The sequence below is a fragment of the Mytilus trossulus genome, chromosome 3 (assembly GCF_036588685.1).
Source record: "Mytilus trossulus isolate FHL-02 chromosome 3, PNRI_Mtr1.1.1.hap1, whole genome shotgun sequence".
In the NCBI taxonomy this organism is placed as follows: Eukaryota; Metazoa; Mollusca; class Bivalvia; order Mytilida; family Mytilidae; genus Mytilus; species Mytilus trossulus.
The window spans coordinates 51,451,416-51,466,986 of NC_086375.1; the positions used below are offsets into that span (position 1 = coordinate 51,451,416).

Consider the following 15,571-nt stretch of genomic DNA (forward strand, 5'->3'; position numbering starts at 1 on the left):
TTGATAATCATAGTTTTAACTGATAAGAGTAACCCAGAAGAGTAGGAAAAGTTTAAAACAAAATAATATGTAAAATGTATTGATATTTGAATAGTTTATTTGGCATTTTATGGACCAATTTTTGGTTCAGAATTAGACCTTGACACATGATATAGACTCTAAGTCTTGTCTGTTGTTTAAGACATTGTGTTGATCTCTATATGTCTTTTGGTCCATCTCACCTGGTCTAAAGGTTCAGGTAAACTTTTCTCATCACTTGTTGTCCATTGTCTTTATAGTCAATCTTTCTTTGTTGTTAACTTTTAAACAATTCTTCTTAAATTGCTGATCCAAATTTACCAAAACTTGACCACAATCATCATTAGGGTATCTAGTTTGAAATATGTGTCTGAAGACTCTGTCTGCCAACCAAGATGACTGACATAGCTTAAAATAGAACATAGGGGTAAAATGCAAGTTTTGTCTTTTATCATGAAAACTGCTATAAATAGATCATATGACATGACAATTATGTTTGGAATGATGAGATATATTCATTGTTCATTTATTTCAAAACTGTCCAACAACTTTTGAGATATTGCCTTGAAATGACATAGTTAACCTTTCTTTTGTGTTAAATTTGCCTTTTATCTTGAAAACCATAATCGAGAAAAACTTAATACAGCAAAAATGATCAGCAAGATAAGTTCTACAGTTGATATCCCCTGATGACTCCATATTGGAAATGATGCCCTTTCATAACTGTTATATCTTTGTGCATTTTTGCCTAAAATCTAAGATATGCAGATACTGCAATACTGAGGATTCATTATTATTTGTTGCATGCCAAATTTCCTTGGCTAGCGAAGATGAGGTGAAGCATGAATTTAGATGTTCAACAATTTACAAATTTTTTATAAGCTTTGTATGCATGCAGAAAAGCAAAAAACACAAATTAAATATCCACTAAATTTTCCTCAATCTATGTAAATTTGATACCTTCTCATCCATAGCAGGCAAATATGATCAGCAAGACTAGATCTGGTAAAATCTTTTGATGACTCCTTACAGCCTATTGCCTATTAGTGAGGGTTCTGAACATTTTTTTGCATTTTTGCTTTTTAACTTGAAACAAAAGTGCACACATTGAAATGTCTCATCTGCTTACTGACCATTGAATTTATGTTGATAGTCTTTAAGTCCTAAATATAAAACTTTACTACAAGTATCGCATAAACTAAACTTGATCCAGATTATGAGGTCAATGTCTGAATAAATAAACCGAAAATTCTTGTACACCTTACAATCACTCACTACACCAAATATAGTTAACAGTGACCTATTTTAAAAGTAATGTACAAAAAATTTGACATTGACCAAAGATTTACGAATATGGGGTCAAGGTCAGATGACAATGCAAAACAGACGTATACACCTTACAATTATTTTATACACCAAATATAGTTTACCTATTGCTTGCAGTTTAAGAAAAACAGACCAGAACATAAAATCTTAACACTGAGTAATGAACCATGAAAAGTAGGTCAAGGACAAATAAAACCTTCCTGACTGACATGTACATCGTAAAATATTTTCATACACCATAATTAGTGGACTTATTGAATATTGTATTAGAAAAACTCTTCAACCACTGATCCATGAAAGTGAGGTCATGGTCAAATGAAACCTGCTTGTTGGTCATGTTAACTTTACAATGATTCAATACATATATAACACATGGCCAGCGAAAGCTCTATTTTTAGTAGAGGCCAGGTGGTCGTGTGGTCTAGCGGGACAGCTACAGTGCAGGCGACTTGGTGTCACGATATCACAGTAGCATGGGTTCGAATCCCGGCGAGGGAAGAACCAAAAATTGTTGAGTTGATGTTTAGACGAGTTGCATATATATAGATTCTTACATTGATACCAGTGGATTATCGGATTTATCCAATCGAGATAGTTAAATTATCAATTTTAAAGTTCGAGCCGCCTCGGCGAGTACTTTAAAATTTATAATTTAACTATCGAGATTGGATAAATCCGATAATCCACGAGTTACTATGTAAGAATCTGTTTCTCTAATGATTAAAATGACATTTTCTTTTTTTGTTTACCGAAAATCCCCTTCGAGTGCCTTTCACATTGCACGAAGTTGTCAATTTCATTAACACCTGTTATCATATTTTGGTTCATCCAGTCAGCCAAAAAGGTCATGACCCTTAAAATCATCCAATGATCTTCTGAGATCACCAGCAACCACACGTTGATTAAATTTTTTTATACAATGGGTTCGAAAAGGGATAAATTTCCATAGAATTAGAGAAATATATATATGTATATTCTTTATAGTATCTGAGATATGGAATTGATCACAGACACTTAACCTTGTTCATTGATCCATGAAATGAGGTCGAGGTCAGATGAAAACTGTTTGAAAGACACGAAGACCTTTCAAAATGGGCACATACTATTTATAGTTCCTAGTATACTACAACTCATAATAAGAGAGAAATTAACATTACAAAAAAATCTCAACTAGATTTCAAGTAGTCAACGAACCACGAAAATGAGGTCAAGGACAACGGACATATGACAAACGAAAAATGCATTACATATGGCATCTATATAAAAATATTAAGCATCTAGGTGTTTCACCTTAAAAAAAAGAAGCTTTTAAGTAGTTAGCAACCATGGACAACACAGGCGTCGCCTGATCACTATCACTCGAGCTTTTTCACAGGCACTTGTCTCAATAAAAAAAAATCCTATATACTTTATTATAACAAGGTTATAATAAGGTATATAGGAAAAAAAAATTCTGAGACAAGTGCCTGTGAGCTTTTTGCATCAGAAGTCTCAGACTCGATAAAAAAACTAGGAAAGATTGGGCAAAAACTTTTATAAAGGACCAGCAAGACAAGATCTACAAACAATTCACAATGGTTTAAATTGTCGGATGACCCCTTATTAGTATTGTTCTCTTGAAAAACGATTTTGATCATTTTTGGTGTTGTTGCTTACTATTTGAAAATCTATATAAGATAGATAGATACTTTAATAAGCAAACATGGTCAGCTAGGCTAGAGAGACAAAGATGGAGAGTATACATTGTTGAAGATGCACATTAATGAATGTCCTTAAACTAGTCATTGTTAGGCCATTTATAGCTTGCTGTTCAGTTTGCGCTAAGGCTTTGTGTTGAATTTACTTTGACTTATAATGGTTTACTTTTACAAATTGCGACTTGGATGGAAAATTGTCTTATTGGCACTCATACCAAATTTTATGAGTGAATTCCGTTTCTAAATTAAAAATAGGCACAGAACATGGGAGGTAAAAAAAAAGCCTGAAAGCATCAATTTCATTCCCACTAACTACCCTCTTTAAATTCAGCAATTGTTATTTAATAAAAATATTTGCTGTTATCTTCTTGAAAACTATCAAAGAGAAAACTTTTAAACAGTAGAAATGACCAGAACAATACAGAAAGTGTCAAATGAACCTTTTCTAGATCAACTTAAATGATGATTTTTCAATATCTATTTTTTTTAAACTATAAGAACGTTAAAAAAAATTAGGATCTACAAATAAGTAAATGTTGACTTATCATCTTTTCACTCCTTCTAGATGTTGTTGCCCTTGAAAGCCTAATCTAAATCATTGTTCTTTTTTTTCTGCAGAAAATATAACAGATAGTATAACAATAATGTGTCCGTATTCCACGAATGCCCCACTCGCACTTTCATTTTCTATGTTCTGTGGAACTTGAATTTTGGAGTAAAAACTCTAATTTGGCACTAAGACTAGAAAAATCATATCATAGGGAACATGTGTATTAAATTTTAAGTTGATTGGACTTCAACTCAATCAAAAACTACCTTAAATTTGAACAAAAACTTTAACCTAAAGTGGAAAAGACGAACGAATGAACGAACGGACGCACGGTACAACGAACGAACGGACGGTACAACGAACGAACGGACGCTCAGACCAAAAAACATAATGCCAATAAATGGGACATTGAAATTGTAAAAGCAAAAGTGTTCAGCCAAAAAAAATCTTCTTAGTCAACCGTGGCTTGCCAAAACGGTCAGTTGCCGACTGCTTACATGCGTAATGGCCATTTTTAAAGATGGTTTTTATCAATTTTTCATTTTTTTTCAGAAACCAAAAGGCATTACAGAGATATAGAAACTGTTAATAGTAAAGGTTATTGAAACTGTCAATTAATCCCTAAGAAAGGTTTTTGCCCTTCAAGAAGATTTTTCTCTCACCATTTTTGCATTTTTTCATCAACTATAACTGAGAGAAACAAAGAAACAAACCAAGCATTGTGGCAGAGATTGTCAACAGCTTCCTTATAGAAGTTTCTGTTTTTAAACAATTACTTTATATGGCAACAGTATCTTGCCAAAAAACCACGTAAGTCAAAGACCAAAATAAAACACCAGTTATTGGATTAATTACCTTAACAGTTATTGTTATTTTTATTATTTTTTTAAACTATTTTTTTTTTATCTCAAAACTTTAATAGATAGTCACAAACGATGAATGTAAACTATAAACAGTAAAACAATCTCATCAATACAAATCCTACAAAACACACTACATAGGAATAACAAAAAATCAACTATAACTGATTGCATTTAAGGAAAACTCGTTTTTTTTTCCATAACCCCAACAATTCCAATGTAGACTTCCTATACAAAAATAATCATGGTTTGACTATTAAGCTGACCAAGCTTGTTTTATTGGTATGGAAAAGAAAAACAAAATCCGAAATATAACGGATCATGACCCATCAGCACAACATGTAAACCAAAAACTTCTTCCAATCTAGCTTATTGCGGTGTTTCACGTTGTGCTTTCAATCTTGTGGTGCATCAAGAATTATGATGCAGTTTATTGTTTTTAGGAGCATCAGAAATTTTTCATGACCTCCATGATTCGATTAAAGAATATCCGGATATCCTATAGCTGAAATTTATTTTAGAATATCATGAAATCGATTAAACTATATCCATTAATCAAATATTTAATGTCTAAATTATTTCCGGATATCATGAACATGAATAATGGAGGTACTGAAACGAAGCTTTTCTCAACTTCACAACCTGTCAATTTCACGGTAAGTCTTTTAAAAATAAGACAGCTATTTATTTGTAAACGACTGTCCCAACTTTTAGTCCTGAGCATATATGGTCAAGGTAAATCTAGTTTGTATATTGTTATATAAGTATGACGGCCTGAAATTAAGTTGTGAGAGTTGTTAAATAAACCAAACTTTGTAGAATAATTTGTTAATAATTTATTAAGTTTACAACAGATGATCATAAATAAATTCTGTACAATTAAATGACTGATTTGCATTTCAGAATAAAAACAACAATAACTTACAACATTAAAAGATCTTAAAGTATAACACATATGTAAAACAGCGAACGCGTTCGAAAAAAACTTCGCGAACTTGATATTTAGATTTTTAAAAATCAAGTTTCGTTTTTTCCTTCATATTTGAAATTGAAATTTTGATTTACCAATAAAGATAAAAGGTCAATAATTGCGCTCAATACGGGGCGCCGAATGGGACTCTTGTGGTTTTGTACAAAATTCAATTCTGTCATAACAAAATCATTTTTGTCTTACAAAACTATGTGCTACAGACTTGTTTTGTGAGAACTTCAATTTTGTGATGACAAAATTCATTTGTGTAGACAAAATTCATTTTTGTCATGACAAAATTCATTTTTGTAGACAAAATTCATATTTGTCATGACAAAAGTCAATTTTGTCTTAAAGGTATGCAAATATAAACATATTTGCATACAAAATTGACTTTTGTTACCTGATATGGAAATTAAATCACAAAAGTCAATTGTGTACGGTAAGATTCAATTTTGTGAGACAAAATTGACTTTTGTGAAACAAAATTAACTTTTGTGAGACAAAATTGACTTTTGTGAGACAAAATTGACTTTTGTGAGACAAAATTGACTTTTGTGAGACAAAATTGACTTTTGTGAGACAAAATTGACTTTTGTGAGACAAAATTCAATTTTGACATTTTTGTTGAGACAAAATTCAATTTTGTCATTTTTGTTGAGACAAAAGTTAATTTTGTTAATTTTGTTGAGACAAAAGTCAATTTTGTAAATTTTGTTGAGACAAAAGTCAATTTTGTTAATTTTGTTGAGACAAAAGTCAATTTTGTCAATTTTGTTGAGACAAAATTCAATTTTGTTAATTTTGTTGAGACAAAATTCAATTTTGTCAATTTTGTTGAGACAAAAGTCAATTTTGTCAATTTTGTTGAGACAAAAGTCAATTTTGTGACGACAAAATTCATTTTTGTGGTGACAAAATTCAATTTTGTAACAACAAAATTGACTTTTATGAGACAAAATTGACTTTCGTGAGACAAAATTGACTTTCGTGAGACAAAATTCAATTTTGTTGAGACAAAATTCAATTTTGTTAATTTTGTTGAGACAAAATTCAATTTTGTCAATTTTGTTGAGACAAAATTCAATTTTGTCAGTTTTGTTGAGACAAAATTCAATTTTGTCAATTTTGTTGAGACAAAATTCAATTTTGTTAATTTTGTTGAGACAAAATTCAATTTTGTCAATTTTGTAGAGACAAAATTCAATATTGTCAATTTTGTTGAGACAAAATTCAATTTTGTTGAGACAAAATTCAATTTTGTTAATTTTGTTGAGACAAAATTCAATTTTGTCAATTTTGTTGAGACAAAAGTCAATTTTGTCAATTTTGTTGAGACAAAAGTCAATTTTGTGTAACAAAAGTCAATTTTGTGTAACAAAAGTAATTTTTGTGTAACAAAAGTAATTTTTGTGTAACAAAAGTCAATTTTGTGTAACAAAAGTCGATTTTGTATGCAAATTAGTTCACAGAAACCAAACTAAACTAATTTAAATACAAAATTGACTTTTGTCGCTCAATTTTCAAATTAGGTAACAAAAGTCAAGTCTGTGTAACAAAAATGAATTTTGTCATGACAAAAGTGACTTTTGTCCGCTGATAGATAATTTTGTAGTATGATACAAATTTTGTTAAACTGAACTCATTTTTGTTGAACAAAAGTCACTTTTGTCCGTACAAAATTGAATTTTGAGTACAAAACCACAAGAGTCCCATTCGGCGCCCCGTACTCAAAGCTTTGATTTTTTTATATATCTAATCAACACAAAGTTTAAATGTCTAAATATTGCTTTTGAATTACATGTTACAAAATTTGCACTATTAATGGATTACTTCTTCTATGGATATATAGGCTGCATGCTCTTCAGAATAGCTCAATTTAAATTATAAAGCTTTCGTTTGAAAATTTTATATAATCCCTTACTTAAAAAGAACAAAGATCATCTAACATTTTTTTTAAAGAATAAGGCGTTAGTTATCCTTATGATCACAAATTAAAATAAGCTGGAATCTATTATTTCCCAGCTGAGCAGATACTTTATATAAGAAGCCACAAAATGTTAGTGACTTTATAATGAAATTCCGAATCCAGCGTACTAATTCCCCCAATATTCCTAAAACTATGAGAATATTAAGTATACTGTTATTTTACTTTTAGTAGAGTTCCAACAGATTAAAGAGTCAAATAAATGTCAAACAGTCATACTAGATGCAACATTTATCAAATATGGTATGGAATGTTCACAGTGGGAATGTTCAAAATTCACTAAACGTTTATAAATACTTCAATGAGATCACATAACAGACATTTACAGCTCATTCACACTAACACTCATACGAAAGAGTCCTTCAACCAAATCACACCACGTGGTTATATTTTTGCTGCTGCTGGTTGTTGAAACTGCTGATGTTGCTGTGGCTGTTGAAACTGTTGTTGTTGATTTGGATTATACTGCTGCTGTTGTTGTTGTTGTTGTTGATTTGGTTTGTATTGTAGTTGCTGCTGTTGCTGCGGCTGTTGTTGGTTAAATTGTTGAGGATTTTGTTGAAATTGTTGTACATTGCCACCTATCTGTTGTTGTTGTTGATGTTGTTGTTGTTGTTGTTGCCATTGCATGTATTGCTGGTATTGTTGCTGTTGCATGTGAGCTTGTTGTTGCATATTCACTTCGTTATGATGTGCCATTTGTTGTTGTTGTTTGATATAATCACGCTTTCTTGCTGACATGTATTCTGGGTATGAAATGTAGCCATCATGGTTGAAATCGTCATCTTTCAGAACGTTGTCAATAACATCTGAAATAACAGTGGCAAATGTAAAATTCAAGATTTGCACTAGTGACTCTTACTTTTAAATACGTTTACCCCTGGTTGTACACATTGCCTTTTTTTAAAACCCGTGTTGCATGTACATTTAATGGGATCTTATTTAAATTTACAATTCTCACTATTTAACTAATTATCGAAATTTGTTTTTCCAAGTATAGCTTTTTCAAATAATTAAACAAAGCAAAGGACGTATAATGGGTTGTGCATTTTAGATTAGCATTGAAAAAAAACCAATGCAAACATTGTCGAATAGACTTGAAAACATTGCCCATGATTAGTTGAATAAAGGAACTCTATGCCCACATTCCTTTTGTCAATGTTACAGTTATTCCTTGAAGTAAACCATTACCTGCAAAATACTGAAGTGAACCAGCTTTCCTTTCCGCTTGCAGTTTCTCTATTTCTGCTTCTGTTTTTCCCTGTTTCTCTTGTGGTTGTATCTCAAACATATGCTGAATATGGCTTAGAGCTGCCATGATCTCAAGACCGTCTAATTTGGTATCATTGTTTGTGTCATGTAATCTAAAATAAATAACAGAAAATTATTTAAACAAAGGTTGAAATATCTTTAATTTTTTTTAAATATGTCGACAGCTGTACACAGTGTTCTTAGCGATTAACATATTTTTTGGGGCCATTTTTTGGGGTGATTTAGCAGAGTTTATTTGATTTTATTTGAGGTTTTTGGTTTAAATGGATTACTTGAAAATCAAAAGTTTTCAATCCATCGAGGATTTAAAATTACAATGCTTTATTTCGTGTTCCGATTAAAAGTTCTCTGTGTGTGTGTGTGTGTGTGTGTGTGTTTTGTGCGGTTTTTTTTTTAAAGATGTCACTGATTTAGACTTTCAAGTTTGATAGTTGTTTATTTCCTGTTTTGAATAAAATAATACTACGGATCCGGTTCACCCTCGTGTTCATCTTGCTTGTTTTGACTGCTAAGAGACTAAACTATATATCTAGAATTCGATAACCATATAACATTTGTGTGCTCCGACTGTTACTGGAATACGTTCATATACAGTTTACTAGATTGTATAGGGGTGGCACATTTGTTTCTGACAAAGTTTTTGTTATAATTGGGTGTATATATTGCCACCAAGACACCAAGACGCATATTAGTATAACGTGTTGTTCGTTTGCTGCCTAGTTGATGTATACCAACATCCCTTTTTGTACAAACCAACAAAATTTAAGGGCTGCCTTGCATTCAAACCCTTCCAAAACATTGATTAAACTTTAATGACTTGTCCATTGGTTATTTCTTACATAAAGGGGTTAGGATTTAGCTAATTTATGGGTATGGTTAAGGTTAGGGATGAGGCTCAGCTCATAGTTTTTCTGTTGTTCATAATAGATAATAAGGAATATCCGAGCTCCAAATAAATAGATCTGTTAAGCTGTGTATAACTTCTTTACATAACTGTCTCCTTGTAAAATAGATTGATTGCTGTTATAGCGTAAAGTCCACTGCCAATGTTTCATGCATTTTAAGCAAGAAGTATATTACCTGAAATAATGGAATTCCAATTCTTGTGGTGTCATTTTCTTTGTGACATCAATTTCATCCTTTAAATGTTCCTTTATATGACTGAAAGAAAAATGTTATATTTCATAAACAAGGAGAAAGTTATTAAAAAATGTTTTACATGTCAATTTTTCCAATTTTGTTTTCAATCCTTTTTCGCGAGTAGATAATTTCTGATGAATGGAATTTAAAACATTGAACTCACATTATAATTTAAAGAGGCTTTACAATGTCGAATGTACTTGCAACGAAATTAAAGGCGAATTTCAAATCTGTATCTTCCACCTATACATATGAGATGAAATGTCTTTGGAAAGAGGTGACTTAACACTGCAAAAATACTTAGGTTACTTATATAATTCTAAACTTACGCTTCATCCTGTGTTAACGATGTGTCATGGAACCCCATGGTATTCGCTGGTGGTGGTGTAGCCCCTGGGGCAGGAGGAGCATGCCCATGATTACCATGTCCTAAAACATAGCCCACACCAAGGAGCACTAGTAATATGATGCTGGAAGTCATTTCACTAAATAAAACAAGAAAATGGCTGTAAATCAGATATAATTTACATTTTGCTTACGAATAATAGGCTTCTGTCACATTTTGTTATATTTTTTTTAATTGCAGGACTAGAACTTGGTACTTGTTGACTGCAGAACTTACGTCTCCATATTTTGCTTTTGGTTAAATTCATCTCCTTGACTTTTTGACGTATTTTGGCTACAAAGACCGTCTTGTTTCCATAAATTTGTCAATAAAAACTAGTAAATGTTGAAACAGGCGTTTGTTGAAATAAATAAATACACGTCTTCATCGTTTCCACTGCCTACCTGATTGCAAAGAGAGAGGATAGTTATAGTTTAAACATTTCTGCTCCAACCTCTAGTTATCTGTTAAATGAACATTTTCTTTTAGTAGAAGAGACAATAAAAGTGCCAGAAAAAAACTAAACCGGCGAAAAAGGGGGATGGCAACCAAATCACCAAGTACCTGTAGTGCAGAGTAAAATATATGGACAATTTATCTACCAACCTTGGTACTCACCACTAAGCTGGGATATGATAAGAACAGACGATTCTACAAGAAATGAGCAGAATAACACGAAAATTGTGATTCATTTCCAAACATTACAACTAAAGTGTGTTTTGTAAAGCTCAATTCAGAACAAGCAAAAGTAAAACTGCTAAATGACTATGGTTTGATAACAAATAAGTTTGTTTTAAAACTATAAACATATACCTGTTAAATAAAAATCACCTTCTTTATATGCATGCATGTAAATGATGAATTATAAGTGTTGTTATCATTTTGTAAGTCTAGTAAGTCCACGTGTCTTTTTCTGATTTGATGTTTTGTTGTTTAAAGACGAGGATTGCATAAATGTATCCCATATGTACAACTTATATAATTTACACGAATAATCAAATTGATGTCAAATAGATGAAAAAATAATTATAAAAAGATGAAAACTTACGTTCAATATGGTGCAGATTCATATACTTCCTTAGATATACCGGTGAATGTCATGAGGCCATCTTTACAACGTCTTCTGCCCCCAGGACAGAACATTGACAACGAATGATTGATGTTTTTTGTGGTTACAATTATGATCCTGCATTATAAATTGTACTTGTTCGAAAGATCCCTTTTTTATGCCTAAAGGATTACATAACAATTGTGAAATTTAATGGTAGATTCAAGTGGGTGGTACGGTAGACCACCACCCCGTTGTCGAAAATGAAATTGTACAACGATAGAAAACAACATAAAATAACTTTTTATTAACTTTTGTGTTAATGAACTCCGTACTCCTGTACAGTAAAACGTTGACAGAAGTAATTGTATGAATGATAGAGTTAAAAATACGAAAACGTGACATAACTTATTAAAATCATATTTATGAATTAAAGGAGGTGATAAAAAATGATTTATGCATAAGTAGATATAAGAAAGACAGCTACTAACGACGTTAAGAAATAATTGATTGTTTTTTTGGGGGCTTTAATGTTCAGCGTCAAACCTTTCATGCGTTTTCGGGTCAAGTACGAACTAACAATAAATGTATGAATGTGACAACCGGGTTGATGGAGGGACATTTTGAAAAAAAAGGTACTTTAATTGACTCTTTGTGCACAGGTTTTTACTTGAAACAGGCCATCTATAGTCAAGGAGCTGTTACAAACTGGGTTATGTGCATGCAAAGATCATAACATGCTACTCAACCGAGACACCGGATTTTACACCGGCCTCTTTCTGATTTGACGTGAATGCGTATCTAGAAATCCACTCAATCGAAAAGGACGTATCTTGTTTTAGTAAAAGTCTTACTTCCGGACCAGATGAAGTCCAAGTGAACATAATAGGAGCAAATACTTCATTGATTGTGTTTTTTTAGCTGTGTATCATTGTTGTTTTGTACAAAAATCCGGCCGTTAGTTGAATTGCTTTGAATTTGTCGTTTCTGATGCTTTTTAAATAGCTTACTTTGCGGTATGAGTTTTGCTCATTATTGAAGGTCGTACGATGTCCTTTACTTGCTAACTTCTACGTAATTTGATTTCTGGTCGAGAGTTGTCTCGTTGGCGACCATGCCACGTCTCCTTATTGTTTTTACATTTCTGTACACCAATCAATCCATTACGTTCACAAATATGTTTTTCTTTGTTAGATCTCATGATAAAAAAAAATGTTTTCAAATATACAAAACTCTCCACCCAAGTCACAATTTATAAAAGTAAACCATTATAAGTCAATATATAGTCTTCAACACGGAGCCTTGGGTCACACCGAACAGCAAGTTATCATCGCTATAAAGGCCCTAAAAATACTCTTGTAAAACCATTCAAACGGGAAAACCAACTGTCTAATCTATACAAAAAATGAGAAACATATAGGAACCACACCAAGAAACGACAACTATCCAGTTATAAAATCGATAAGCTCACTAACAAGTAAAAATTTGCAAGGGTTCCGCGGAACCCAGTGTCTCGCCTACTTTTGCTGTAAATCGCATGCGCAACAAAAAAGAGGTAAAAATCAATAAAAATATTCCTCTTGATACTATCTTATGATTGAAGAAAGCTTCTGTCCAAGTTTGGTAAAAATCTAGGATATATAATGAATCTAATAAATGTTTTGAAAACTTTAACTGCAGACTGTATGTAATGTTAACTGGAAGAAAATCTAAGTCCATTAAAGTAAAATACAGAAAAAATGGAGTTATCTTTTTACAAAATTTAAATCTGGATACTATCTTATGACCATAAATAAGCTTCTGTCCAAGTTTGGTAAAAACCCATGATATTTTATAAAAGTTATTAAAATTATAAAAACTTTAACCACAGAGTAAATGTTATGTTTCCCCTCAGAAAAAACTAAGTCCATTTAAAAGTAAAATACAGAAAAAATGAAGTTATCTTTTTACAAAATTTACTTCTGGATGCTAACTTATGATCATAAATAAGCTTCTGTCCAAGTTTGGTAAAAAACCAGGATAGTTTAAGAAAGTTATTAAAATTTTAAAAACTTTAACCACAGAGGGAATGTTATGTTTCCCTGCAGAAAAACTAAGTCCATTTAAAAGTAAAATACGGAAAAAATGGATTTATTTTTTTACAAAATTTACTTCTGGATACTATCTTATGATCATAAAATAGCTTCTGTGCGAGTTTGGTACAAACCCAGGATAGTTTAAGAAAGTTATTAAAATTCTAAAAACTTTAACCACAGAGTGAATTTTATGTTTCCCCGCAGAAAAAACTAAGTCCATTTATAAGTAAAATACGGAAAAAATGGAATTTTATTTTTTCAAAATTTTCTTCTGGATACTATCATATGATCATAAACAAGCTTCTGTCCAAGTTTGGTAGAAATCCAGTATAGTTTAAGAAAGTTATTAAAATTTCAAAAACTTTAACCACACAGTGAATATTTGTGGACGCCGCCGACGACGACGACGACGGAATGTAGGATTGCTTAGTCTCGCTTTTTCGACTAAAGTCGAAGGCTCGACAAAAATGACTCGTATCTTATTTTTTTTTAAATATTAATCATACGCTAGAAGAGGTAATTGTGAATGTTAGGGAAGATTTTTAAGGTTTCTAAGCAAATTGATGATAAAAGTTATCACTAAACATATACAAAGAACTAAGGCTATACATAGTTATTCATTAAACTTATCATAATTTATTTGAATAACCCATGTTCTTATCAGTTAAAAAATATGCCTTTAGTTAACTCGTTTTGGTATCAAAAAGTCTTATTGATTTTGGACCATACCTTGCTGTTTCTATATACTACAGGTATTCATGTGTTTGATAAGATGTACAATGATATCAACATTTTCTGCTATATAAGTATACTGGCTTATGACGAAGTTAAATAAATAAAGAGCGAAATCTTTTAATACATACATGTATGTTCTATATTTTGTATGTCCTTTCAGTTATATCTTTTCTTTCTAGTTATGTCTGTGTTAAATCTTAATCTTGTTTTTATTTTATGGAAGCTGGTGCTACAAAAAAGCCGTTAAAACGCATAGTTTGCATATTACCTATCGCCAACCTCCCATTCGTGTGTTGGTTTGTCGTTAGAGTCACTGAATTTTGTCATTCATGAATTTGAGTTGATAATATACTGCGCCCGCTCTTATCATCATGACTTTATCCTAACTGAATCTCATTAAAGGAATGACGACTCAAGTTTTCAGAAGTTCTCAGTAGCTTCAATAGTTACCGACCGAGTAATAAAGGTCGTTTAAAAAACTAATTGCACATCACGTGTTATTCCTTAAGCAATTGCATTACTCAATAAAACTTATTATTCATGATAAGACGAGGTCCCACAATAAAGTGCACAGGTGAATTAAATAAAAACTGATAAAAATCGTGTTTTAATGATCCTAGCTAAAAAATATAATTATAAGTATTGAATCGGCTTCTTTTTGTAACTTCATAGTGTGTAACAAGCGTTGACCGTGGGCACAGCATTTTTAGAATGAAACGCTTCCGCGCTTCATACAAAAGGTACTTCGGTCCACGCTTTTACACCCCAATGAAGTTGCAAAAAGAAGCATTCAATTCTTAAAAACAAGATCCCATCATGCAAGTATAAGGTTAAATAAATGAATAAATGAATGTTCAATATTGATGGATGGATTATTGTTTGGCGATTTTTGATAAGCATGAAGTGGGGAAAAAAAGAAACTGACCTACAATGTCTCTCCTGCTCTACTAATCATGTTTGAATTGTATGTTTAAAGTCATGCAAGTATCAATACAAACATGATCCATTGACAAGGACAACAGACACAAGGCAAACGGAAACATTGTAACATAAGGCATATGTATACAAGTTAAGTAGTTTTGTACTTTAAAATTGGATAGAACTATGTATGGTGTTGGATATGACGATTTCATCATCAAGGCATTGAATGATGGGTTGAAAATAACTTACAATGTCTTCTACCCTCTGAAATTTACATGTAAAGCATTTTATAAATAGATTGTAATCCTTACGTTGTTAGTTGAACAACCAAAAAAGAAACGCATTAATATTTTTTAAACAGTTACTGTAGTTCATAAATTAAATTGAATGAACATTTTGTAGGTGAAATCATTCTCAGTTAATATTATAAGTGACTTGATTTAAATTTTTAACTTTAACCAGTGGTTCTGATAATGGCCACACTACAAACTATTTAATTTTTCAGTTTTCCAAAAACAGATGTTTAAAAATCAGTTTTATTCCCTAGGCAAAGTTGACTTTGTCCGATTCTTTTGATGATGTAGCTC

At 31.7% G+C, this 15,571-nt stretch overlaps 1 protein-coding gene across 2 annotated transcripts; it reads right to left on the reverse strand.

Annotated features, from left to right (window-relative positions):
* Positions 1-7,156: 7,156 nt before the first annotated feature.
* LOC134711778 (putative cyclin-dependent serine/threonine-protein kinase DDB_G0272797/DDB_G0274007) lies at positions 7,157-11,391 on the reverse strand. 2 transcript variants are annotated; one of them, XM_063572646.1, is made up of 5 exons: positions 11,254-11,391; positions 10,150-10,305; positions 9,761-9,841; positions 8,600-8,772; positions 7,157-8,217 (listed from the first exon to the last, which is right to left on the reverse strand). In XM_063572646.1, the coding sequence occupies exons 2-5, from the start codon at positions 10,299-10,301 to the stop codon at positions 7,793-7,795; spliced, it is 831 nt and encodes a 276-aa protein (XP_063428716.1). In that variant the 5' UTR covers positions 10,302-10,305; positions 11,254-11,391; the 3' UTR covers positions 7,157-7,792. The 2 variants fall into 2 exon arrangements, with proteins under 2 accessions (XP_063428716.1, XP_063428717.1); XM_063572647.1 differs by lacking the exon at positions 11,254-11,391 and adding an exon at positions 11,019-11,185.
* Positions 11,392-15,571: the final 4,180 nt, after the last annotated feature.